At 43.2% G+C, this 26,376-nt stretch overlaps 1 protein-coding gene across 4 annotated transcripts in view; it reads left to right on the top strand.

Moving 5' to 3' along the window:
- LOC146782639 (uncharacterized) overlaps nucleotides 1-26,376 on the top strand; it is a 93,593-nt gene that overhangs the window by 51,386 nt on the left and 15,831 nt on the right. For 2 of the 4 annotated variants that reach the window (XM_085637949.1, XM_085637948.1), the window contains exons 3-4: nucleotides 13,395-13,535; nucleotides 13,997-15,208. In XM_085637949.1, the coding sequence (XP_085494075.1) occupies nucleotides 13,395-13,535; nucleotides 13,997-15,208 (1,353 nt within the window). Of the gene's footprint in view, nucleotides 1-13,394; nucleotides 13,536-13,996; nucleotides 15,911-26,376 lie in introns of those variants that run through there. The other 2 variants (XM_085637950.1, XM_085637947.1) reach the window with 2 other exon arrangements.

Below are 26,376 nucleotides of genomic sequence, written 5' to 3' on the forward strand. Positions count from 1 at the left end.
CTTCAAATGAAGGAATTTTTAAAACTAGCGGTTAAACTAAGAATCTGTATGGACCAGTAATGACTCTTCGCGTATTTGCACTATTTTATGCCTTTATCCCTGGTACTGTTGTATTTTATGGCAACACGTGCAAGTATTCACTATCTGGCATTTTATCTGAAATGTGTTTATTGTGTTATGTATCTTGTATTGTATATGTACTTTTATGGTCTATAAAAGAACCGAAATAAAGTATTTATGATGATGATTAAAACATTTACATTCCAGTTTAACCACATTTTCTTGTGCTAACCGGTAAAGCCTCAGGAGACTTCCTACCTAGAAAGGCTAACAATGTGGATATGAACATAAGAATTTAAACACTCTCAAACGTAAAATTCACTTTTTTTCCTTATATTGCAGCTCTGAAGTAATGGAAAAGTGAAAAGCAGGGTCCTTTAAAGCATCCTAATAAATTAACTAAAAACACGTTGGTTGTCATGGTGAGTTGTATGCAACTCTATTCAGAAAGGTTGCATAATTATACTAAGGCACTTACTCAAGTGTGTCCAGGCTCTGGTGACATGCATTCATTTTATAAATGTTTCCTGTCTGAGGATTATGAAAAAAAAAGATTAGCGGCAGTCTGATTGAGACTGAGTTACTTCCTGTTGGCTTGGGCATCACTCAGTTGGCATTCATTTGACTTGCTTGGTGCAGCTTTTGTTTAGATGGCTTTTCTTATACTTATATTAGTTTCATGGTCATTGCAACAATTCATTTGCTGGGAGACCATTACTTCATATTGATGCTATCAAAGTCTCGTTGGCACAGCAGATTGTTGTAAGTTTTTTAAATAAATATATTTATGTTATCAACATATAACAAACATGTCAGCATTGAATTCACATCATAGCCAGTAATTTTTACATAAGTCGTATTCAACCCTAGCTTATTTAACTATGTTACCAATGAGTATAACTATGAGCTATAGTTTGTACATGTGGTAGCAAATTTGGCAGTCATCCTTAATAAAGCAAGAGAAATATCATCTCTGGTGTCTGAGGCAATGTTACCAAAATGCTCATTTGTGTTAGCATTGATGACAACAGTCTGTTTGGCGTAGCTCTCATTTCCTGCAGTCTGGATAGCCAGTTACGTTTATGGGATAGCTTGACAAAGGACTGGTTTGATTTAGGTTTCTTGGGGTTGATTTCAATGTCATTGGGCTAAATCATGTTGATTTATTTGGAAATGGGAAAAATAACATTAAATTGAATGTTGTCGGGTTTCTTGGCTAGATTGTTACTGTATTGATGTTTTGGGTTGGTTAATGCTAAGTTGCGTTAGTATAAGACACCACTTGGTTGCTCGTGTTAGTTTAATGAGCATTATTTGTACTGTGTTTGGTTATATAGGCACTGGGCAGGTTGCTGTGATTAATTTATGTAAAGTTGTCTCAGTTAGCTGGTTGGTCTATGCTTTGATTCGGGTAGCAATGTGCGGTCTTGTGTTGGCCATGGTTTGTACAGGTGTCTTTGGGCAGGCTTTGAATGGATTTTTTTGGGACATGACTGTGTTGAGTTTAGCTGCATTTGGGTAAATTAGGCCTCTATTAGTTGGAGCTATATTTGTTGATTTAGCAATAGCTTGAGTGCTCTATGTTTGCTGTGTTTGAGAATGGATGAAGGTAGTTATTTGATAAAAAATTGCTTTTTCAGTGTTTGTTTTATATTTTTTTGATGTACACTTTACTGAAGGCGATTAGTGAGTCTAGGGTGTACCCATGTTTATACCTTTAAGCATAGCAATGCATGGACTTGATGGCACTCCTGAAGTACCGGGTTTTTAGAACCCAGCGGTGCAGGGGAACACACCCTAAGACTTCGGGTTCTTCCTGTTTCAGACCCACAGAAACACAGAGTCTTCTAGATGAAACCAAAGATCATATTTATTGGCTGCAGACCAATCACAGGTATCCGAGAAGTACAACACGATGTATGTTCTCAGGAGACTGCTCCCAACCAAAAACCAGTCTTTACTTATATACACAAAATTACGCTCTCGGCCACACCGCCCCTCTTTTACAAGTGGTCATCCACATATTTTAGTTTCAAAGAAACAGCAGAGCCATAATGACAATCCCACATTTCAGTTCATTAAGCATACAGTCATTTTACCCAGCAAGGCTCAGAACCCTCATCAGATAACAGCGGACCCCAATAAAACGGGCACCTCCTGCTCGTAAAACAAGCCATAGAGTAGGAAACAGAGTCAGGTGTGAAATAGCTTAGTCAGAGATCGTGTGCGAACAAGGACTTTATGATGGGTCGAGCCCTGATGCTAATCACATTAGGCCGCGAGGAAAGGAACTGGCCGGACAGGATTGACCTCGGGCAGCGGAGTCAGTTTGCACAGGTCAGAGAGAAGTCACAAGAAGGTGTACGTGTCCTTTAGGCCTAGGCATGGCCTTAGTGTGCAGCCGATGTGAGGGCAACCACAAAACGGCTACTGTTCTAAAATGGAACCCAAGGGTTCAATATGTGGTATCGTATGCACGGTGAATTAATCAGTGAAACATGACGAAAACACTCATACATACCGCGTTACTCATTTGCGGTTCGCTGATACTGAAGTCGGCATGGTAGGGCTATGCTTCCAACATGGTTCCGAAATTTACAGTACCACACACCCTCCTTTTGCCCTTACATATGCAACAACTATACTCATATTAATCTGAGTCCAGGTCCATATCTACAAAGTCATGGAGATGTTGCTGTAGCATCATCCTATTGCTTAGCTCATCCCTTGATACAGGTTTCCTTACACATGATGTAACACTTTGGCTACACATTACAGGAGCACACTATATACATAGACAGAACAGGAAAAGAATGGCTAAGATCGTTCCAATGACTATTAGAATCTTCCATCCCCAAGCTGATATCAGTTCCCAGAACCACCCCATTACCGACCAATCTCCTTTATCCACGTGGATAGATTCGGAAATTTTATGCAGTTTGGAGATGGCCTGATAGATTGTCGGAGCGTTACCTGGTATGAAAATACAACAGCTTGATTGGATAACAGTACATACCCCACCACGATCTGCAAGTATGACATCTAGAACCATACGGTTTTGCAACGTCATGAGGCGATCCGCTTGGAGCTCAGCTGTCAAGTTACCAAGGGCACCAGCCGTTACATTAACAGTGGTTTCCACTACACGAGTCAGTTGTCTCAGGTTCCTACTATTGACCATTGGTCCCCAAAACGGCAGGAAACCCAAGAAAAAATCTCCTGCTTCCTGACCGGCAGTATCCTCCTTACTAACCACGCCTCTCACAACTCTGGTCTTGTGATAATCAGAGGCGGCAGTAAATGTCAGTGGTAGCAAATTTGCAACATAACACGTGCCCGAGAAATCAGGGGGCAACCAGGTATATGCTCGATCATTACAAACAAAGTATGTACCCTTGGCAGCCAAAAACGCAGGGGAAAACTGTGATGGAAAAGTGTACGTTTCCGTACAGTCACTCTTCCCTAGTTGAGCTCTTGGATTTTGTCCATTCCCTTGTAAACAAAGGCGACCCATGTGTGGTACAACCCAAATTGGGGATGAACTTTTGCGCTGTCTTTCGCCCAAACTAATGCTATACCCCGTCGCGTTCCAACCTACATAAGCTCGCAACTCATCCTTGGAAATAGATGTATATGCATCGATATCTCTACTCATATCTGCAACTCCTCTCATTAAGGCTTTATTGTTCGAGTTAAGTCTAGTGGAATGCGGTGGTCGCGGGGAGTAGGTTTCAAGCGCAAAAAGAAACATAGTCTGGAATGCCCATGATGAGCCATTATAGCTAAATGGCAGCACTAGATATGGGATACCCTTATCAATGGTATGCGGCATCAAACCACACACCCAGCAATTTGTTGTGTTCATAACTAGTTGGTGCTGGTGCAGGAGTTGAACAAATAAATTGTTTACAAATTCAGAACGTCTAGCTTGTTCGTGTTCAGGCAGAGGGTGAAAAGAGTGTGGAAAAATAGTAGGAGGAGGTGTGGGCTGTACAGTGGGTACAAATGGCACTCGGAAAGACAATAATACACAACCTACAGAAAACATCATTATGCTAGACAGTACAAACAGACATAACACTACAAAACATTTGCTATTCATTATTTTACATATTCTGCTCTTAAAACGTATTTCCTCAGCGGGTCTCTTCATCTCGAGAAACTCCATCCTCTAATCGTGCTGTTCGCGGCGGATGAGTATCTTCTGCTAAGTAGTACACCTGTCAGTTCAGGGAACGCCCTAGACCAACCAGAACCGTTGACCTAACGTCTCCGGCTTGTACCCCAAAGTCTTGGCGCCGCGACCCTACAGCTAAACCCGGATGGTGGTTCAAAAAATAAAAAATAGAAAAGTTTCTCAGATGAGAGAGCTGCGCTATCCAAAAATATCAAAGGAAAAGAATTTTTATTTGTCCTTAGTCCTTGGCCTCAAATTATACCTGTTTTTCCCAGGTACTGTCTGGTCTTGAAACAAGAGTTCAGGCTCTGTGGTGTCCAATCGAATTGATGGCGATATAGCTTCTTGCAGAATGTCATCACTTTCTTGCTCTGAAATTGTTCCCTTTACACGTGCATCGCTAAAAGGCACAAAACGAGGCACAGTCTCAGCCTCAGAGTCAGCGATCCCCTCCTGGACCCACCGATCATACGGTAGGGGCAAAGGGATCCTCTTGCAATGTATGCCGTGTATCCAATTCTTTTTCCCTTTCACTCGAACCGCTGATCTTGTCGATAGAATGACGAGGTGGGGGCCGATCCAACGGGGCTCATCATTTTTCGTACGTTGAAAATTTTTAATCAGCACCCACGATCCAGGATTAATAGGGTGTCCTGGAGCTTCAGAGGCCTGGGGCAGAGTATCGTGAACCTGTTGGTGTAAGACACGCAATTTAGCCGTCAATTCATACAGATAATCAAGCAGTACTGGATGTTCGATTTCACTGAATTTTGTTGGTCTTGGCACACCCTATACATTGGCCGGGCGGCCAAACACGATTTCATACGGACTAAGTCCCACTCGCGAATGCACAGTCATTCTTGTTGATAGGAGTGCTAAGGGCAGAGCGTCAGGCCATTTAAGACCGGAGCTCGCCTGAATTTTGGCCAACTTAAGTTTCAAAGTGCCATTGTAGCACTCGACTAATCCAGCTGATTGGGGGTGATTTGCAGCGTGGAACTTCTGCTTAATGCCTAATCCCTCGCATACATTCTTCATCACTCGTCCCACAAATTCACTCCCATTATCACTCCATACCATTCTCGGCATTCCAAACCTAGGGAAGAATTCTTTGACAAGGGCTTTAGCTGTGGATAAGGCCGTATTGTCTTTTAGGGGGTATGCTTCTATCCATCTTGAAAAGGCGCAAACAACAACCAGTACATATTTCAAATTGTTGCACCTTTCCATGTGGATGAAATCTAGTTGCAGAACCTCAAATGGATATGATGGAGGTGCAAAATGACCAGCTGGAGTTGGGGTTCCCCTACCAGGATTGTATTTCAAACATACCATGCAATTTTTGACCACATTCTCCGCACACTTGGGAATTCCAGCATTCTGCCATACTGGGGCCAACAACTTACAAATCCCTTTCACACTGATATGTGCCATTCCATGTGCCATCGTAATCACTGGAAGCACATATGCATCAGGTAACAACCATCGACGGTGTTCTGACAAATCAACCCAACAACCATTTTCATCCAATTTACCCTTACTTTCTTTTCACATACTCAATTCTTTCTCTGTGGCTTCAGCTTGAAGGGACTTCACACTCTCTATCGTGTCTTCACACATTCCAACATCACCAACCCATCTTGCAGGGCCTGCAACATACATTCGAGTTGTCACATCTTTTGCTGTTTCTTTCGCGATTTCGTCAGCGAATGCATTACCACGTCCAACATCATCGGTAACCTTCGTGCGTGCGCTGCATTTCACAATCGCGACTTGTAACGGCAAGGTCAGTGACTCAAGGAGATTATTCACTAACTGACCATTCTGAATCTTAGTTCCATGCGAGGTCAGGAACCCACGTTCTTTCCACAAACGCCCAAAACTATGGGCCACGCCAAAGGCATACTGACTGTCAGTATTTATGTTCACTTTCATTCCTTTCGACAACACGCATGCTCTTGTAAGTGCAATTAATTCTGCTGCTTGGGCTGAATTATGTGGTATACGTGCAGTTTCAACAATCGTGTGCAAAGTCGTGACAGCATATGCAGCAGTCGTATCACCATTCGGAAGCTTGAAGCACGAACCATCCACCCATAAGGTACCATCACATTCAACCAGGGGAGTATCTTTAAGATCCACTCTCCCTCTTGTTTCTTCTTCTGTTCTGAACAGACAATCATGGTGTTCAACCTCATCTGTGTCTGCTGAAATTGGCAATAATGTAGCTGGATTCAGCGTGTTGCACCTTTTTATGTGCACATGGTTTGCTAAAAGTGTCAATTCATACCCTGACAATCGAGCACTAGTTAAGTGCTGTGTCTTGGTCCTGTTTAACAATGTGTCCACTGCATGGGGAACCATTACGATCAATGTGTTATTCATCACTAATCCAGCAGACTGTCGAATGGACACAGCTGCTGCCGCTGTGGCTCTTAAACAAATTGGCAATGCCCTCGCTACCGGATCCAAAGTCGACGAAAAATACGCGCATGGACGCGGTCTGTCTCCAAAAGGCTGTGTTAACACTGACAATGCGCAACCATCCTTTTCATGAACATACAATGTAAAAGGCTTACTATAGTCGGGGGTACCCAACACAGGAGCTGAACATAATGCCTTTTAATTCCAAAAAACTTTTCTGACACTCTTCAGACCATGGGACAGGATTCGGTGTATCTTTACATGTTAATGCTATCAACGGTTTTGCCAGCAAAGAAAAACTCGGGATCCAGTGCCTACAGTATGAAGTAATGCCCAAGAAAGCAAGCACTTCTCTCTGTGTCCTTGGCACGCTTAATTGTGCAATGGCCTGGATTCTTTCTGGGGTCAGCTTCCTTCCCTCCTTCGATAAGAGATGACCTAAATAGGTCACTTCTTGTCGACAATATTGCAGTTTAGAGAGAGACACTTTGTGATGAAAGGCAGACAAATGACGCAACAATGACGATGTAGCTCCTTTACAAATCTCATCAGTATCTGCGGCGATTAATAAGTCGTCAACATACTGAATAAGGGTAGCACCACTAGGTAAAACAAGTGCATCAAGCTGCGCTTTTAAAGCCTGACTGTATATTGATGGACTTTCACAGTAGCCCTGTGGAGCGCGTTTAAAACGGAAGCTTCGACCTCCTAAACAAAACCCAAAAATATCCCTGCTCTCCTCTGCAATCGGGATACTAAAGAAAGCATTCTTTAAATCGATCACTGAGAACCAAGCAGTGGAAGCTGGGATCATAGTTAACAAGGCAGTTATATCAGGACTGGAAACTGTGGCACAACTATCTTATTGACCTCTCTAAGATCGATCACAAACCTGTAAACAGGTGGCTGAGAAGGGTCAGTACGTTTTAAAACAGGCAGAACCGGACTATTGCAAACGTTGCCTCTTGTCTCTTCAATTACATCCTTCTCAATTAAATCATAGATAATTGCTAACAACGCTTTTTCACCTTCATGAGAGATCTTGTACTGGGGAATGCGTGGCAATTTAACATTGGCTTTCAAAGTGACAACATACGGCGGTATTTCCAAAAGGCCCACATCATTAGGGCCAGTGGCCCAAAGGGCATCAGGAAGAGACGACAATTCAGCTGGCAGTGTATTCTTCGACAAATATATGGGAGAAATCACTTCCCTACCCAGTGTAAGTTGTACTCCCGAGAGGGAACAATATAATGTCGCATGTAATCTCTTTAACAAATCCAATCCTAACAGGTTTTCACCACATCCTGTCGTTAGGATAAGGGGTGCTTTCAGCTCACAAGGTCCAACAGAAAGGGCCATAGGACTTGAGATCAGGTTCCTAACCGGGGCGCCAGAAAAACCTACTGAAACATTCATTTCGCCAGACAAAGGCGCGCCAGGGAGTTTTGAGCGCATAATAGAACTCTTTGCAGCACCAGTATCCAGCAGAAAGGGCTCTGTTACACCCGCTGTAGTCACCTTAACATACGGTCCGCTCTGATCCACTGGCACTGAAACAACTCCCTCTCTCTGTCCATGGCTGTCCTAGTAATCATTACCTTCCGTATTATCATCTTCTACATAATAGTCATTATTATAGTACTGCGCTGTCTTGCCAGTTACATTGGCTTGCTGATCAAAACTATTTATCGTATTTTGAGGCGGAAGAGGACGCGCGTTCTGGGGAACATTTCCACGCCCTCTACCTCTTGGAGCTTGCTGGCCACCTCTACCTTTTGCGCCATAAGCATTATTCGTGCGCTGCAACAATCTAAGACAATTATTTTTAAAATGACCTTCCTCCTTGCAATATGAACACTGATTGGGACCTATAGGGACACGTGGTTGATAATACCCATACATTTGCTGATTATTCTGAAACTGTTGGGGTTGCTGATAGATACCCTGGGTTTGCCTATAATTATTCTGACCTCCCCGTGGCGGATAAGCCTGCTGTAAAAGAACCTTAGTTTTTAATTCTTTCGTTTTCTTGTCTGTTCTATCCTTCTCATCTTTATCCCTATTTTCGTAATACTGTGCAGTAGCCAGTATTTGCGCTGAAGAGGAAACGGCCCAAGAACTCTCCGAATCTTTTAATTTTTTACACAACTCTGGAAGAAAATTATGCACAAATTTATCAACAAATAACTGTTGACCACCTTCTGTACTCATGTCTTGACCACTGTGGTCGATAAATGTTTCTTCAAACCTGGTGAAGAAATCGGACACTGTTTCATCTTTCTTCTGTTTGCATGCGGATAATTTATCCCAATTTACACGTATTGCGGGCATTAAAGTTTTCATATAGTTAATTATTCTACCAGGGAGTTCTGCTACCGCGGGCTCAGGCTTGGCACCACCAACCTGTCTATTGTCTGCATTAATGATATTAGCCCATGTGTCACCTAGTTCTGCAGCATGATCTGTATTACGAATCAATCCCCACAAAGGCTGTGGAACAACATTTCCGAACAACATATCTATGTCAGCTAGATTCATGACACATGATTCTGCAGTCTGTGATAACTCCTTATAATATCCTGCGGGGTTCTTACGGGGGTCAGGCAATGTCTGCTTAAGCGCTAAAACTTCAGATCGCTTCCAGGGAACATGTACCCAAACACGCTGAAAATGAGCTGGCATAGCAGCAATACCATGAGCGGCATCAGCCGCAACAGCTTCCTTCCATACCGGAGGGACTTCTCTCATAGGGTACTGTCGCACCTTTTTACCAGAGGAGTCAAGCCCAAACAGTGACTGAGAAGGATCCTCAATCCTAAAAGATAGAAATGTCACAACTGCTTTCCTAACATCGGGACCCACAATCGTACCTTTTCCAAATTCAAATCGCACTTGACACAACTCCTGCGGGCTTGAGTCTAAACCATTATCTTCCAATTCCTCACAGAGGAATTCACACATTTTCTCAAAAATGTATCTCTGTTTTGGTGCTTCCCACTGATGAAAAACATTCACAACAGACTCTACATCAGATCTTGAAGGATAAACAATCCACTTATGTGCCATGTGGTCCAATACTTCTTTCTCTCCAGAACCAGGCAGCTGACTACGCAACTGCTTACGTTGTGGACCAGGGGTCGTACTAGATGACCCAAAGAGGGGTGATATTAGACTAGTGACTGCACTAGCTATTCGTTGTCATGTAGAAGGAGAAGTTGAGGCAAGAACCGGGGGAAAAACAGAGGGAAGAAAAACGGGTGTAGATACAGATACAGGAATAGTAGCAGGTAGGGCACCAAGGGAGGCAGCTGATGTGCTAGGGAAAGTCGCAGGGAGCGCAGAAGAGGTAGGTAGCAAAATCGGCGTCCCTTGGGAAGGCTGTGCTTCAGGGATAGGAGCCGGCTGAGGAAGAGCTGGCGGCTGCGGGAAAGCTTGCGGTGCATTAGCTGGAGGCTGTACATTTAAGGGTTGCGGAGGCGCTGTAGCATTTTGCGCATATGGGGGTGGCGAACTTAGCAAATGCGACATCTTTCTGAAGGGGCGGCAAAACTGGGTAACATTTATCAATGACTAGTTTGCGTTGCCTGTGCAACTGCTCATTCATTTGGTCCTCTTCATTATCTTTAAACTGCAAAGCTGCTTGCATTATCGACATACCTCTCTCTCTTTTATTTTTCTTTGCTAATTTAATTTCTTTTTGTTTGACTTCCTTTCGCCATAGGCGGAAAGAATCAAACATCGCCGGCCGGGCTTTCTTCTTGAATAATTTAACTTCTAGGTTATCTAGGATTTCTGTGTCGAAACTACCATTTTGGGGCCATTTTAAAACACCATCCTTCCTGGTGTATCGGGTCCATACTTCATTATACGTAATGGGGCCCACGCCATGTTTCACATAAAGCTCATAAGTTGGAGTTCCAATTGGAGGAACCGGACACGAATCCTCTAATCGGGAATCCCTTTTACAGCCAAAACAAAACAAATTTCCAAATATACTAGAACCAGGCATCTTCGCTCACTAGTCTAGTTTCAAACTTCAAAGGATTATCGAATACGACTTCGGCTTTGGCACTTGCAAGTTCCAAATCAAAGCGATCCCGAAGGATACCAAAATCCCGAAGGATACCAAACAAACTGGGAGACGCTCCACTTATACTTAACTGAGGTATCGATGACTTCACCAGAAGACTCTCTCAATTGTTTCGCTCTACCAAATCATCAAGGGTCCAAAACAGGCCGATAGTCAGGGCAGCAGTCCTTCGTAGCCGTCGGGACGCGGAGAACCTCGCAGAAAAGACTTTCGGACCACGTCGACATGCAGGGGTGGATGAAGTGGCGGCCTTCCTCCAGAATTTCCACACGAAGCTCCCCACGAACCTCTGGCTTGGACCAGTACCGCTGAAATCGCCCTACGTTGGGCGCCAACTGAAGTACCGGGTTTTTAGAACCCAGCGGTGCAGGGGAAACACCCTAAGACTTCTGGTTCTTCCTGTTTCAGACCCACAGAAACACAGAGTCTTCTAGATGAAACCAAAGATCATATTTATTGGCTGCAGACCAATCACAGGTATCCGAGAAGTACAACACGATGTATGTTCTCAGGAGACTGCTCCCAACCAAAAACCAGTCTTTACTTATATACACAAAATTACGCTCTCGGCCACACCGCCCCTCTTTTACAAGTGGTCATCCACATATTTTAGTTTCAAAGAAACAGCAGAGCCATAATGACAATCCCACATTTCAGTTCATTAAGCATACAGTCATTTTACCCAGCAAGGCTCAGAACCCTCATCAGATAACAGCGGACCCCAATAAAACGTGCACCTCCTGCTCGTAAAACAAGCCATAAAGTAGGAAACAGAGTCAGGTGTGAAATAGCTTAGTCAGAGATCGTGTGCGAACAAGGACTTTATGATGGGTCGAGCCCTGATGCTAATCACATTAGGCCGCGAGGAAAGGAACTGGCCGGACAGGATTGACCTTGGGCAGCTTGCACAGGTCAGAGAAAAGTCACAAGAAGGTGTATGTGTCCTTTAGGCCTAGGCATGGCCTTAGTGCGCAGCCTATGTGAGGGCAACCACAAAATGGCTACTGTTCTAAAATGGAACCCAAGGGTTCAATATGTGGTATCGTATGCACGGTGAATTCATCAGTGAAACATGACGAAAACACTCATACATACCGTGTTACTCATTTGCGGTTCGCTGATACTGAAGTCGGCATGGTAGGGCCATGCTTCCAACATGGTTCCGAAATTTACAGTACCAAACTCCTCAGACTTGCTGAATCAGATTAGCGTAGTAGCATTATGTCATTCTCAGGGAACTTGTGTCTTAAGAGCATATGGTTAGATGAAGTATTGGGCGTAAGAGCTATATGCTCCCAACATCCGTTTTCGATCTGCCCCAGTAGTGTGCTCAACATTGTCTAGGACTGTACTGGAGCAAATTGGTTGGAGCTCTGCTAGTCCTGAACTATTTCATGACTCCGAATGCTGGTTTGCAATGACTGCCCCTCCAATGGAATGATTTGTAAACCATCTCTCCCAAAAGACTGTAAGGACACTAATACATTTTTTCACTATTTCTAACCAAGTTTTTATGAGGTGAGATTTTGGTTGAAAGAGAACGCATTACATGTAAAGCTAAAACAACTAATGGCATGAGAGGTACTGTAACAAAATGAGCATATCTTTGATAAACTTGTTTTCATGAACTGTAGCATGACTGTTTTCACACACACCAATAAACTATTTGAAAGTTGTGCCAAAACCAAACAAGAAATGTTTTCTTGACCTACTTGGGGTACAAGAGAAAGAAACATAGGTTACCTGTTAAGACTGGCCACTCGCCTGTACTCCAGATTGTTCTGCCTTGGCGATGATATATATCCCCTGTTCTCTGGGGCCAAACGGAAAGGGAGTAAGCAGACACACACACGACATTCCAGGGAACCTCAGGGGGAAAGGGGATTGGGACGAGAAAGAGAGAAGCTGACGATACCGGTAGGCCTGGCTGCACCGAAAGTTCCTGTCTCTGGGATACCTGGAGATTCTTTGAATCTTGGGAAAGCAGGAAGGACTGGATATATATATTACTCTTGCACTGCTCTTCGTATTGTCACTAACATAAACAAAAGAGAAGACATACATGAACAAGTGCCTTAAGTTCCTGAGTATTAATTCTCAATGTCACTATATGCTTAATGTAACGTACCTAACAAAAAACATTTCCGTTTTAGTGTTATTACAAATTGTTAACCTTCTCGATGAAGGATCTTTCCAAACAGGAGAATGTGTTTCCTAAAAAAGAAAATTAAAATCTTTAACTTCTTCATACATTTCTGTGTTCCATAGACTCTTTGCATATGGTTACAGACAATCCTACTTACAACCTGCTAGTCGACTGTCACTTGTAGATTTGTACATATAGAATATATATTGTATGTGTAAAGTTTGTCTTTATATCAGTGTCTCTTTACCAATCACTTAGTTCAAAGCTATTGCGGTTTATCTCACCGCAGAGCAATTCTTGTCTGAATTGTCTCAATGCTTCTTGACTCAAAATTGCTCAATGAGCAAGCAACCCAAATTTCTTTGTCCTTTTTAAAATACAAGAAGATCTTTAAAACTCACCGAATGTGATGTGAGAAATTCTTCTGTTTTACCTTACTTGGATGCAAGATCATTTCACATTGTTTTTTGTTTCTTTTTGTGTTTCTTTTACAGGTAACGAAGTTCCCAGCCGGGAAATAAGAAGAAGGGGAGCACCGGAGATAACACCAGCCGGAAGCGCATCCAATCAGAAGACAACGGAGCCCAGGAGAGAAACCCGGGAAGAGACACCGCCGATGAGCGATCTGGAGCCAAGTAAGTGGAGCCAATCAACGTGTCTAAGCGAGTCTCAAAGGAGCGAGTGGTTTCAATATGCTTGCCTCTATCTTCTGTTGCTCATCTACACGTGTAGCACATTTTGTCAGTTTTAACGTACGCGTGTGTGGAAGGAAGCTGCTGGTGCCTCTCGCATTAGCATACTCATGTATGCAACTCGCGTTCCTAATTTTTGGTAGCTTGTTCTTCATAATACAAAGATTGTACTCAGGGTTTTGTAACCAGTTCATAATGTTTATGTGTATACATTATATCATTCAAGGACAATACTTGCATATAATAATGCTGTTCAAGAACAATTACTTGGCATACAATAAACAATTTGAGTGTGATATATATATCCCTTGTTGTGGATCACTACGAGGAGAGCTGGGCAGTGGCTAGACCCGTGATATTACCTGTCCAACGACCTAAAGCTAATATTTGTGTTTTCTTTGTAGTAACTAGGAAGATGCCAGCTAATAAAAAATCTGCTCCAAAAGACAACAAAGACTTCAAATCTGCTCCGAAAGACAACAAAGACTTCAAATCTGCTCCAAAAGACATAAAATCTGCTCCCAAAGACTTAAAATCTGCCCCGGAAGGCAACAAAGACTTGAAATCTGCTCCGGAAGGCGACAAAGACTTAAAATCTGCTCCGGTAGAGGACAAAGACTTAAAATCTACTCCGGTAGAGGACAAAGACTTAAAATCTACTCCGGAAGACAATAAAGACTTAAAATCTGCACCGAAAGAAAACAAAGACTTAAAATCTGCTCCGGAATACAACAAAGACCTAAAATCTGCTCTGAAAGAGAACAAAAACCTAAAATCTTCTCTGAAAGACAACAAAGACTTAAAGTCTGCTCCAAAAAACAACAAAGACTTAAAATCTGCTCCGAAAGATAGCAAAGACTTAAAATCTGCTCCGAAAGACAACAAAGACCTAAAATCTTCTCTGAAAGACAACAAAGACTTAAAGTCTGCTCTGAAAGACAACAAAAACTTGAATTCTGCTCCGAAAGACAACAAAGACTTAAAATGTGCTCCGGAAGACAGCAAGAAAGACTTAAAATCTGCTCCGAAAGACAACAAAGAACTAAAATCTGCTCCCAAAGACAACAAAGACTTAAAATCTACCCCGAAAAACAACAAAGACTTAAAATCTGCTCAGAAAGACAACAAAGAGTTCAAATCTGCTCCGAAAGGAAACAAAGACTTAAAATTTGCTCCAAAAGACAACAAAGACTTAAAATCTGCTTCGAAAGACAACAAAGACCTAAAATCTTCTCCGAAAGACAACAAAGACTTAACGTGTGCTCCTGAAGACAACAAGGGATTGAATTCTGCTCCGAAAGACAACAAAGACTTAAAATCTGCTCCGAAAGATAACAAAGACTTCAAATCTGCTCCGAAAGACAACAAAGACTTCAAATCTGCTCTGAAGGACAACAAAGACTTCAAATCTGCTCCGGAAGACAACAAAGACCTCAAATCTGCTCTGAAAGATAACAATGACTTAAAATCTGCTCCAGAAGACAACAAAGACTTAAAATCTGCTCCGAAAGACAACAAAGACTTAAAATTTGCTCCGAAAGACAACAAAGACTTAAAATCTGCTCCGGAAGATAACAAAGACTTAAAAGTGGCTGCAGGAACACCCAACACTGCAGGTGTGCTTAGGTTAGGCACAGTCAACACAACTTCAGGCCCACCCCATCTTAGAACGTTTTCAGTAAAATACATGCTGCATGCAAGAAACTTTAACGCTCAATTGTAACATATGATCATAATGGGTTACATCTGTAGCACAAACATTTTAAGGACTTGAAATTGCTCTGAGGACATTTTTACCCGACCTTGGATGCAGAAATCCTTCTTTGTATGATTTCCTCTGATTTGACCCAGATGGTACTCCCCAGAACAGTCTTATCTGCTTTCTTTCTTTTTGTAAATTTATCATGAATTTGTTATGAGGACTCACTGTTAGAATCCATACTAGTTTCTCTTTCTTTTACCATTAATTGTAATTAATATTATTGTAGCTGAAGATGGTCTTAAGGCAGGCTGATATCATAGAATCATGGCAGTTCTTCAGAGAGCTGCCAGAGGCACACAGGGTGAAGGCTTCTCGGAAACTGCTGTTATCCAGCCGTATGAATTACTTCTACTGTTTTTTAGCCTTATGTGTGTAGGCAGCCAAGGCCATTGCCTGCCATCCTGTATCCCTTGTTCCAAAGATCAGGACCAGTCTCTTCCTATGAAGAGACTTCAATTTAATCTCTCCTCATTTACAGTATGCTCATTTACTGAGTTTGTCATGACTTTCCTCTAAATGGCTGGAATTTGGTTATAAATGATGCAGATTGTATTTTACTATTCTCGTTTTGAGATTGTTCTATTTTGGAGGCAGCAACCTAGAAGGTCAAGTTCCCATTTACAGGGATTGTTTCTAAAGCACGGTAACAGGTCATTTGTGGTCCTTTCTGCCTGCTGTTGGCTAAATACCGATTAGCATGGCATGAGTGCACATTGGCAGGATCTTCCAATTCTTGCAGTGTCCAATTCAAAGTACCGCTTGTTTGGGGTTTTCAGCTACTGGTTAGTCTGTGGTCTTTTTCTGGGAACATTTGCTTTTGGAAGTATTTATCAAAGTATTGTCAGAAATACAAATACATTACCATTCCTTTTATGTTTAACAAAAAATAAGAACAGTCACAAATAGGCCTGGGCATAATGTAAGATTACATACCTTAGCACCAACATGACATCATTATACCATATAGAACAACAGAGCAGTGTTATGAAATGTCATCACATCAATACTAGAATATTTCCCTGAAACCCTAGAGTATGTACTTCCCTTTCAGGTATCCTAGGAACCAATCCCTTCACCCCATATTAGGACTTACAGAGTTCACTCTATTGGGCAGCAGCAAGAAGGATACCAGTCCCAAGTCCCACTAGTAACTAAAGCAGCATAAATAATGTCCCATCAAACAAGTATCTTACCAGTTAGTCACACCTAGACAGAAGCCTAAACTCCCCACTATTTTTGTGTAACAACACTCAAAACAAGGTTAAGAAATGAGTCTACGTCATCATAAAGTAGTATAACTGATTGTTGAGTTTATAAATCGTTTCCTCACATGAGGCTACTCCATACACCTCAACATATGTTCATCTAGGGATGTTACTGTGGGTGTTCTCCAGTGGGGCAAAATACAATTCTTAGCAATAGCCAGGGAGCCCGCCATCTTTGTCTGGGTTCAGAGGAGACTCTACATTCTGAAATACCATGAAGGATTGCAAGACGGACAGAAGGTTCTAGTTCAACATCCTGCTCCGTAGCCAGTTAGGCCCACATTTCCTGCCAGTAAGAGCCAACATCAGGAAATTGCCACTGTAAATGTAGTAAATCACAGTTCCATCCTCCACATCTCTAACACTATGTATGAAGCAAAAGAAAAAAACTTGTGTAGGTGAATTGGCATCCAGTACCATCTGCGCAGCGCCATAAAATATGAAGTCTTCTCTGAATAGCCCATCATACGAGAAGAGCAGTGTAGACCAATCATCCAGATTCCAGTATTCACACTGCACAGTCATCTGCCAGCTGGGCCTTGGTTCCTGAGTTGAATACAAGATATCAACCAGCATACCATATATCCTGGAGATTACACCACCCAATTTCTAAAGATATGTCTTATGGTTGAAGATGGAAAAGGTGGTCTAATTTTCCCTGACTGACTACTCAGAGAGTGTATTATTTGGGTACAGTGCAAATGTTAGACCCACTTCAAGCTGAACTAATCTACCAACATCTGAAAATATTTCAAAGTATTCCCCTGGACCGTATGGTCTATCGTAATGACACCACCACGATCCACTCATATTTCCTCACAAGATTATAAGCAACACCTATAACTGCATTATCCTTAAAGACCTTTCTTCGTCTCAGCTGCTATGCCTACAGTGTGTCAGTATTCCCACTCCTCGTAATGCATATAGTTTCATCAAGTCCATCTTTTCAGCCGCATTATTGTGCAGAAGATTGAGACAGATTTTCGCTGCCTCCTAAAGGCAGCTGATAATCATTTTTATAATCATTATACCGAGCCCTGATTTCTTCTCTAAAGGTTTCCACTTTTAATCAGTCCCTCATCATCTGACCTCACCATGTTGCCCTGACTGAGTCCACAGGAAATGTGCAGCAACTGTGGCGTTCTCGCTCTTGTATATGTGGACATGAGAATTTAAAATATTTGTATCGTCTGGGAGCTTATATCGATTTGCTTACATTCCCAACGAAGAGGCTCATTATGATGTTGGTTGGAAAGTCTCCAAACAGCAGTCAGATTTGTCGAAACCGTGTCAGAACCTATGTTTTCGACTCGGAATTTGAATAATTTTCGACCGACCAATTACGATGTACTCGGTCAGAAAGCAAACCGTTCAGTCAGTCCGAATCGATTCCGACCGGCATTCGAAAACTCCAAGTCGGTCGAAGCCAAATCGCACAGCTCTATGGACCATGTTTCCGACCGATGTATTACGATGTCGGATTTGGACAGCCTTTCCGAATCGGTCTGTATGACATGAAAAGGCTGTTGGAAGCTGACTTTGGGGGCCCCTAGCAGGCTCCCCTTCATCCTGAGGCCTCCGTTTGGGGTGTGTGGGGGTACCCATGGGACTCCTCTTTCAAACCATGCAAAGTGTGGCAGGCACCATGGGGTGCCCTCCACAGGGTGCAGGGTTTTCCGCAACCACCCTTTTTTTAAATGGGAGCCTGTGTTGTCGGTTGGAACACAGGCTTCCATTGAAGCCAAGTGGAGACTTTCTGAACGGAAGCATCGTAATCGGTTGGTTGGACTCGCCAAACACGAGTTGGTTGAAATCCATTCCAACAAGGAGCAGGTCGGTTTGCTTTTTGATTGACATCGAAATGAGGCCCGAAGTTGGAGATAGTGTAATATTTCACGACTCTAAGTCCAAATGTACAGAGGAGTGATCAGAGATGCTGTGTGGGATAATCTCTACTCTCTGCAGTCTAGGTAATTGGGCATAGTCCAACAGAAAAACGGTACAATGTATGCGCAACAGGAACATAAATTCTTTGTCTCAGGGTGCTTTAGACTACAAACATGAACTAGGTTATAGTCAGTAAGCAGATCTCTTACGACTGCTTGTTACCATGTAAGGGGCCCTGTCAATATCAAATTGAATTCTAAGGGCCTGATTACGAATTTGGTGGTACAGTGACCGGTCTGCCTCGCCGCTGCACCGCCAAACCCGTGGTCGGGCCAACACCAAATTACGAGTGTAACTCGTGTCTGGTCTTTTTTTACATTCCAACAGTGGTGCCCTGAAAATAGGCCCCACAATGGGAGCGACAAAAACAGTTTTTGCACGGTATGGACTGAAAAGTCTATGCTGTGCAGGGACTGGGGTGCCTGCATACAGGGGGGCACATGTTGTGCCCCACTGCATTCACCCCATGGCGCAGAGGCACCAGGGCCCCCTTTGTTTTCATGGAGGAGGAACTGCCATGAAAACCATGGCACAGAGGAAACTCCTAATTTGCCGGGCATACTGATGCCTCCTGACCGCCGCAACACTGAAAGGGAACGGCGGTTCCCTGTTGGCTGCGGTGGGGCAATGGTGATCAGACCACAACAATCATAATAGGGCGGTAGGGAGACTGCTGCGCACCCATGAGTCTGGTGGTCCGTGGAGTGCCACACTCGTAATTAGGCCCTAGGTGTGTGGTCCCTGTCCCCTACCATATCCTGAGCAAAATATCATTAGCTTTGAACTTTGAACTCCAATCTACAGACAGAAGGTTCAGTAAAATAATAATAAGAACACAAATATTGTGATACATAAATATTGTCAAAAATATCGATCACATAAATATTGATTTCCTATACATATAAAGGTAAGTACACAAATATCAAAAAAATATTGTTTCACACTAAAATCATTAAAAAAGACAAACATATTGATTTTTAATAGACATATATAAGTTAAAATAGTAAATATTTTAATATATAGCACATCTATAATGTAAAATACATACATTTAAGTAACAGTTTATACAATATATAAAATTACACTTACATAAACTCGTATGCATAAATATATATGTTTGTATATTTATATATACATATATATATAACACAACACAGTATGTGCAACAGTAGGGAAAGTGCTGGACACCAAAGGGGTAAAATTTCCTATTTCCACTCCAGTCTGTTCAACAGTAGGGAAAGTGTTGGACAACAAAAGGGGAACATTTTCTATTGCCACTCTAGTCTGTAGAACAGTAGAGAAAGCGTTGGACTCCGGAGGGATAGAATTTACTATTCTCACTCTAGTCTGTGCAGCAGTCGAGAGAGAAAGTAGTTCACATCAAACACATAGCATATTTTAACAACTCTCTTAGTTAACAACAAATATTAAATTCTTAATAAAAAAAAGATATGTCTAAATTTAAAAAAAGTTTAACAAATTAAAGAATTATTAAAAATTGTAATTACTATTATCAATTAAAACAAGTATTATCACAAATATAACAGCCACCAATTAAAATGTAATCGAAATAAAAAGGTAGAACACAATTAACATTAAGCAAAATAAAGAAATTATTAATAAATGATTACATAATTTTTGATTCATTACTTAAATATGTTCCTACACTATTCTCCTATAAAACACAAAAAACACACCGAATATATAACATAAAAATGTTATTATAAAATAATTTAAAAATCTATCAAGAAATTAAATCCTTCAATAACAATGAATAATTTGCAATTAATTACTTAATAAACTTTCCACCCTATTTCTCTACAAACTAAAAAACACACAGCTAAAATGTAACTTGAAAAATATAATAATTGCACAATTTACATAATCATCAATTAGACTATTAAAATTAAATTAGTAGTTCGTTATTATTGAATTATTCTTAATTAACTTCCAACCCTTTACCCCTACAAACCCAACAACCCGCACCTCAAATAGATCTTGAAAAATATAATTACACAATTTACATAATTTTATTATTAAAGACACAATTAATAGTAAATCAAGAATTAATTCTACTTAATCAACTTCCCAGCCTTTACCCCTACAACCCGCACCTAAAATATGAATTACAAATATAATATTCACACAATTTACATAATTATCAATTAAATAATTAATACTAATTACAAATTAAATATAATTGAACTTCCAGCCATGTACCCCTAAAATCCTCACAACCCACTACTACACTATAAATTACAATTAACAACTTAGAAATTGTATTTAAAAACATTAACAACAATTATACAAACAATTTATCACATATACAATTAGAATTTAAACTAAAATACATAAAGATAATTTAAAACAATATTGTTTACAACTATATTTTTGTAAATGATAATAACACAGATATGATTGATAACGATAGTATTTACCTTTAAAAAAAATATATATATTTTTGTAAACCATATTAATGTATCAAGATATTTATGTATCACAATGTTGAACCCTCAATATTTGAATGACTCAATATTTTTCCTAAATGCCAGGCCGAACTCTCAGCTTAATTGGTCTGCAGAATATCGGACAAAGTATAACCCTAAATACCCCACCGGGGACTTTTGCTCATGTCACACAATATAAAAGTGTCTATAAGTTGCATACCTCCCTGTCAATAGCTCAAAAACCCCCCAGCTCTGGGATTTAAAGCGGAGAGTACACAACGCACCATAACAATGCGTAGAGTATCCATGGACTATCCACCCCTGGGGCAAGTTATCGGACAGCTACTCCATGTAAGCAAAACTTGTGATCATAATCCCAATATATGTGTGATCCTTTTTTGTCTCATAGCCCCAGAACATTTCATTTCAGTGGATCCATTCAATCCATCTTCTCATGTAAAGGGGAAACAGAGAGTTAGAAAATAATCAGTATACCACTCAGGTACAGGCAGCCAAATACAATAATGTGAGAAGTTGGCCTGGTATATGCTGTTCACTAGTTCTAGTGACCACCTTGTACCATGCCAAGCAACCCTTATGGTGTGGTTGTAAGTCAACCTTTTCGGACTAGCTGCCCTAGTGGTAGCGTAGGCTAAGCAGTCTTTGAGGCTAAACTCGTGATGCGTGTTAAGCAAGCTGTTTTACCAATAGTAACCCCCTTTTATACCAATGAAAGGACACCACACAGATATATATTCAAAATATATATGTATTTATTTCTCAAAGTAACCCCTAGTCTCTTTATGAGCACAGGAGCACAAATCGTCAAACAAGATTATCACAGAATACACAGAAGTTGCACTTTATATGGATGGGCCCTGGTGGCCACTCGAACCATATACTAAAATAGTGGTATAAGTACCACGAACAGAAAAGGGAAAAGGCCTAGGGCCTCTAGAATCGCTGGGCCTACAAGGAGCTAACTTCAGTTAGTGACCAGGAGGTCCACGGGTCGCGTGTGCAGAGCAAATAGTCACACGCGTGCTCCCATAGGTTTCAATGGGTGCGTAAAAAGTACAAAGTTACTGCAAAAGGAATCTTCCGGATGACCTAGGAACTTAAGATTTGGAACACAGGCACTAGAGATGTAATACTACACTTGGGCACAGGAGTGCCAGCTTTACCTCACCCACAGGAAGCGGGTGCATAGGTCTCGAAGTGCGTCGGGTTTCTTCTATCTGTTCCGTGGGGCCTGAAGACAAAAGTGCTGCAGGCGGTCGGTCGGGAAGAGATGCAGTGGATCCAAGAGTGGATCGGAGATGTTGAAGACCTGTAAGCAGAGGGGACAGTGTTCACAGTCACTAGCCAGTGACCAGCGTGGCACCAGGTGGGTACCAGGCGATGTCGGGTGCAAACAGGGAGGAAGGGGTAGCTTGTCTCTGCAGCCACGTGGTCCCTGAAGGTCGACGACGTCCAGGAGTCGAGTCACGAGCTGTCCCACGCAGGCTCTCGCTGTCGGCGGTGTCGGCGACTTGATCGAAGCAAACAAGCCTTGGCAAAAGCAATTGTTGTAGGCAAGGAGATAAGCTGATGGTTCTGACCAGCAAGGTCAGAGGAACTGCTCCTTTGGAGGGGAGCAAGGGCCAGTCTGGAGCAACCAGACCAGCGGTGTTTGTTGTAGATTTCGTCGCCAAGATGGCCACTAGCCAGCGGGCCAGTAACCGGTTAGGCGCGTCGAGTGGCAAAATGCAGAAGGGCCCCACGCAGATCGTGGAGATGCTGGAGGGCTCACCTTTGGTGCAGATGCTGCTCGAGGGTTGGGCTTCTCAGATCCCAAAGCACAACTTGGAGGGAGCCTCGATTGTTGCACTTGTCAGCTTGTCGTAGTCGTTCCAAGATGGCTGGCTCCACGTGTCTCGGTGCCTCCACGGGTCTCCTCTTTTCAGGGACTGTGGATCGGGCGGTGAGAGGTCTGGAGGTCCAGGTCTTGTCAGTCTCTGGGCTCGGGCTCCGGCGGGAGGCGGCGGCAAAGCAGACGTTGATTCGCTGGATGGTGCTTGCGTTAGCAAGGTGGTCACTCCCTGACCACAGGGGAGATTGGCTTCAGTCCTCTGTGCGGCAGAGCGTCGAAGTTCCCGTCTTCTTCTTAAGTTGATTCCAGGATGTCTGAAGTCTTAGGACACAGCTCCTACCTTTAAGCGGATTCTAGGGGCCGGACTACCTGCTAGGTCCCTCCCTAAGGGTGGGACCAGGAAGGGGGGTGGTTACACCCCCAATCCTTTGTCCAGCTCGCCCCAGGCCCGGGACTGGTGTGCCCCAGGACCGGTTTGAACTGGCATATGCCCCGAGGCTCCTTGTGAGCCACAGGCATGTCTGGTTCCTTTCAAGCCCTACCTGACCAATACACAAAATCCTGTCTGGGGTGGTGCACGCACCTCCCCTGGCAGGAAACCCTTTGTCCACATCTCCCAAGCTGGAAGGACTCCCAGCAGCAGGAGGGCAGACTTGTGTCTGTGGTGGCAGCATCCATTTTGTGGAGCTGAGGCTATGTCTGATTTTACCCGGGTTTCAGGTACTGTACATGTCGTGTCCCTCTAGAAGGGTGGAATGCTAACCCCGTCGCCAGAATTGGCGAGGGGTTAGTATTCCAATTCGTATGACACCTTACTCGACATGTTTTGATAAAGCCAAACCAAAGTTAGCATTTAACCGCGAGGTTCATAATGCACTTAAGAGTATATGGTATGACGATATCTGGAAACAGTAGAAGGAAGTTGTTCCGACCACTGCAGACAGGCTCAGCTCATGCCAGAGCACTATCTCACATGGAACCAAGCACTCTGCCTTCAGGATTGTTAAGGCCTGCCATAGGAGTGACTTATAGGTTACCAGGTGTCCCATTAAGGTTAGGTATAGGTATACTACACCTAAGTAAGAGGTGGTTACACCAACTTACCCCAGCTGAGTGATCAGCCAGTTGTGTCAGATTTGTTAGGCCAAGCCTGGGGTGGCATAATACATGCTTCAGCCCCGGGCAGGCCTTGGGTACACCAATGCCCTGGGTACCTAGTGTACACTGGTACAGGGGCTGACAGGGTGATCCACTTCCAATTGGTTATGCACCTAGGGTGCATAGTTTTAATTTAGTAGAGAGAACAGCAGGCTGGGGGTCTGATTGGCAGGCCCACAGCCTCAATATGTCAAAAACCAGTGAAGCAAAAAGCAAAAATTTGGGGTGACCATAGGATAGCAGACCCTACTCTCCTACACAACCCCCCCCCCCCAAACGCTGGGACATTAAACTAGCCTTGACCAGTCTCGTCTTCATGTCCTAAGTGGAAGTACCTGGAGAGACCATCTGCATTCCCATGGTCAGTACCTGGCCGGTGCTCCACTGTAAAGTCCATACCCTGTAGGGAAATGGACCACCTAAGCAGTTTGGGATTTTCACCCTTCATCTGATTTAGCCACAAGAGGGGCTTATGGTCGGTCTGAATCTTGAAGTGAGTGCCAAACAAGTATGGCCTCAGCTTCTTCAGGGCCCACACCACAGCAAAGGCCTCCCTCTCAATAGCTGACCAATTCTTCTCTCTGGGGGTCAACCTTCTGCTAATAAAAGCAATGGGTTGGTCTTGACCATCTACATTAAGTTGTGACAGCACAGCTCCCACACCCAACTCAGAAGCATCTGTTTGGACAATAAACTCTTTGGAGTAGTCAGGACTTTTCAGGATCGGTGCAGAGCACATGGCCTCCTTCAGGTCATCAAATGCCTTTTGACAGCTTACTGTCCACTGAACCTTTTTGGGCATCTTCTTGGATGTCAGATCATTAAGAGGAGTCACAATGGACCCATAGTTCTTAACAAACTTCCTGTAGTACCCAGTCAAGCCCAAGAAAGCTCGAACTTGAGTCTGGGTGGTTGGAGGGGACCAGTCCTTGATGGATTGTATCTTACTCTCCAGTGGTTGAACTTGGCCTCCACCTACAAGGTGGCCCAAATATACAACCTTACTCTGCCCTATCTGGCACTTAGTAGCCTTGATAGTGAGGCCTGCCCTCTGCAGGGCCTCAAGAGCCTTCTTCAGGTGGATCAGGTGATCCTCCCAGGTGGAGCTAAAGACAGCAATGTCATCAAGATATGCTGCACAAAAGTCATCCAACCCAGTGAGGACTTGGTTCACCAACCGTTGGAAGGTGGCAGGTGCATTCTTCAGACCAAAGGGCATCACCACAAACTGATAATGCCCACCTGGGGTTGAGAATGCTGTTTTGGCCTTAGACTCCTCAGCTAATCTGATTTGCCAATAGCCAGCTGTTAAGTCAAATGTGCTCAAAAACTTTGCAGAAGCAAGTTTGTCTATGAGCTCATCTGCCCTTGGAATAGGGTGTGCTACTGTCCTGGTGACAGCATTGAGTCCTCTGTAATCCACACAGAACCTCATCTCTCTCTTGCCATCTTTGGTGTGAGGTTTGGGGACCAGAACCACTGGGCTAGCCCAGGGGCTCTCTGAGGGTTCAATGACACCTAATTCCAGCATTTTATGTACCTCAGCCTTTATACAGTCCCTGACGTGGTCAGGTTGTCTGTAAAGCTTGTTCTTTACAGGCAGACTGTCACCAGTGTCCACAACATGGGTACACCAGTCAGTTTGACTAGGTATCAAGGAAAACATATGTGAAAATGATTGTAGAACCTGTCTACATTCAGTCTGCTGATGGGCAGTGAGGTTGCCTCCAAGGGTCACTCCTTCAACTGAGCCATCTTCAGGGTTCTGAGACAACAGGTCTGGGAGAGGGTCACTCTCTTCCTCCTGTCCCTCATCTGTAGCCATGAGCAAGCCCATGTCTGCCCTGTCAACATATGCTTTAAGCCTGTTAACATGGAGTACCCTGTGGGGACTCCTGGGAGTTCCTAGGTCCACCAAGTAGGTGACCTCTCCCTTCTTTTCCAGGATTGTATGGGGTCCAGACCATTTGTCTTGGAGTGCTGCTGGGGCCACTGGCTCCAACACCCATACCTTCTGTCCTGGCTGATACTCAACCAAGACAGCCTTTTGGTCATGCCAAGCTTTCTGTAAGGCCTGGCTTGCCTCAAGGTTTTTGGATGCCTTCTCCATATACTCAGCCATCCTGGAGCGGAGACCAAGTACATAGTCCACTATGTCGAGCTTAGGCTTTTTGAGAGGTAACTCCCATCCTTCCTTCACCAAACACAGTGGGCCTCTCACAGGGTGCCCAAACAACAATTCAAAGGGGCTATAGCCAACCCCCTTTTGTGGGACCTCTCTGTAAGCAAACAGAAGGCAGGGTAGAAGGATGTCCCATCTTCGCCTGAGCTTTTCAGGTAATCCTTTGATCAT

Source organism: Triturus cristatus, chromosome 12, assembly GCF_964204655.1.
Source record: "Triturus cristatus chromosome 12, aTriCri1.1, whole genome shotgun sequence".
Taxonomy (NCBI): Eukaryota; Metazoa; Chordata; class Amphibia; order Caudata; family Salamandridae; genus Triturus; species Triturus cristatus.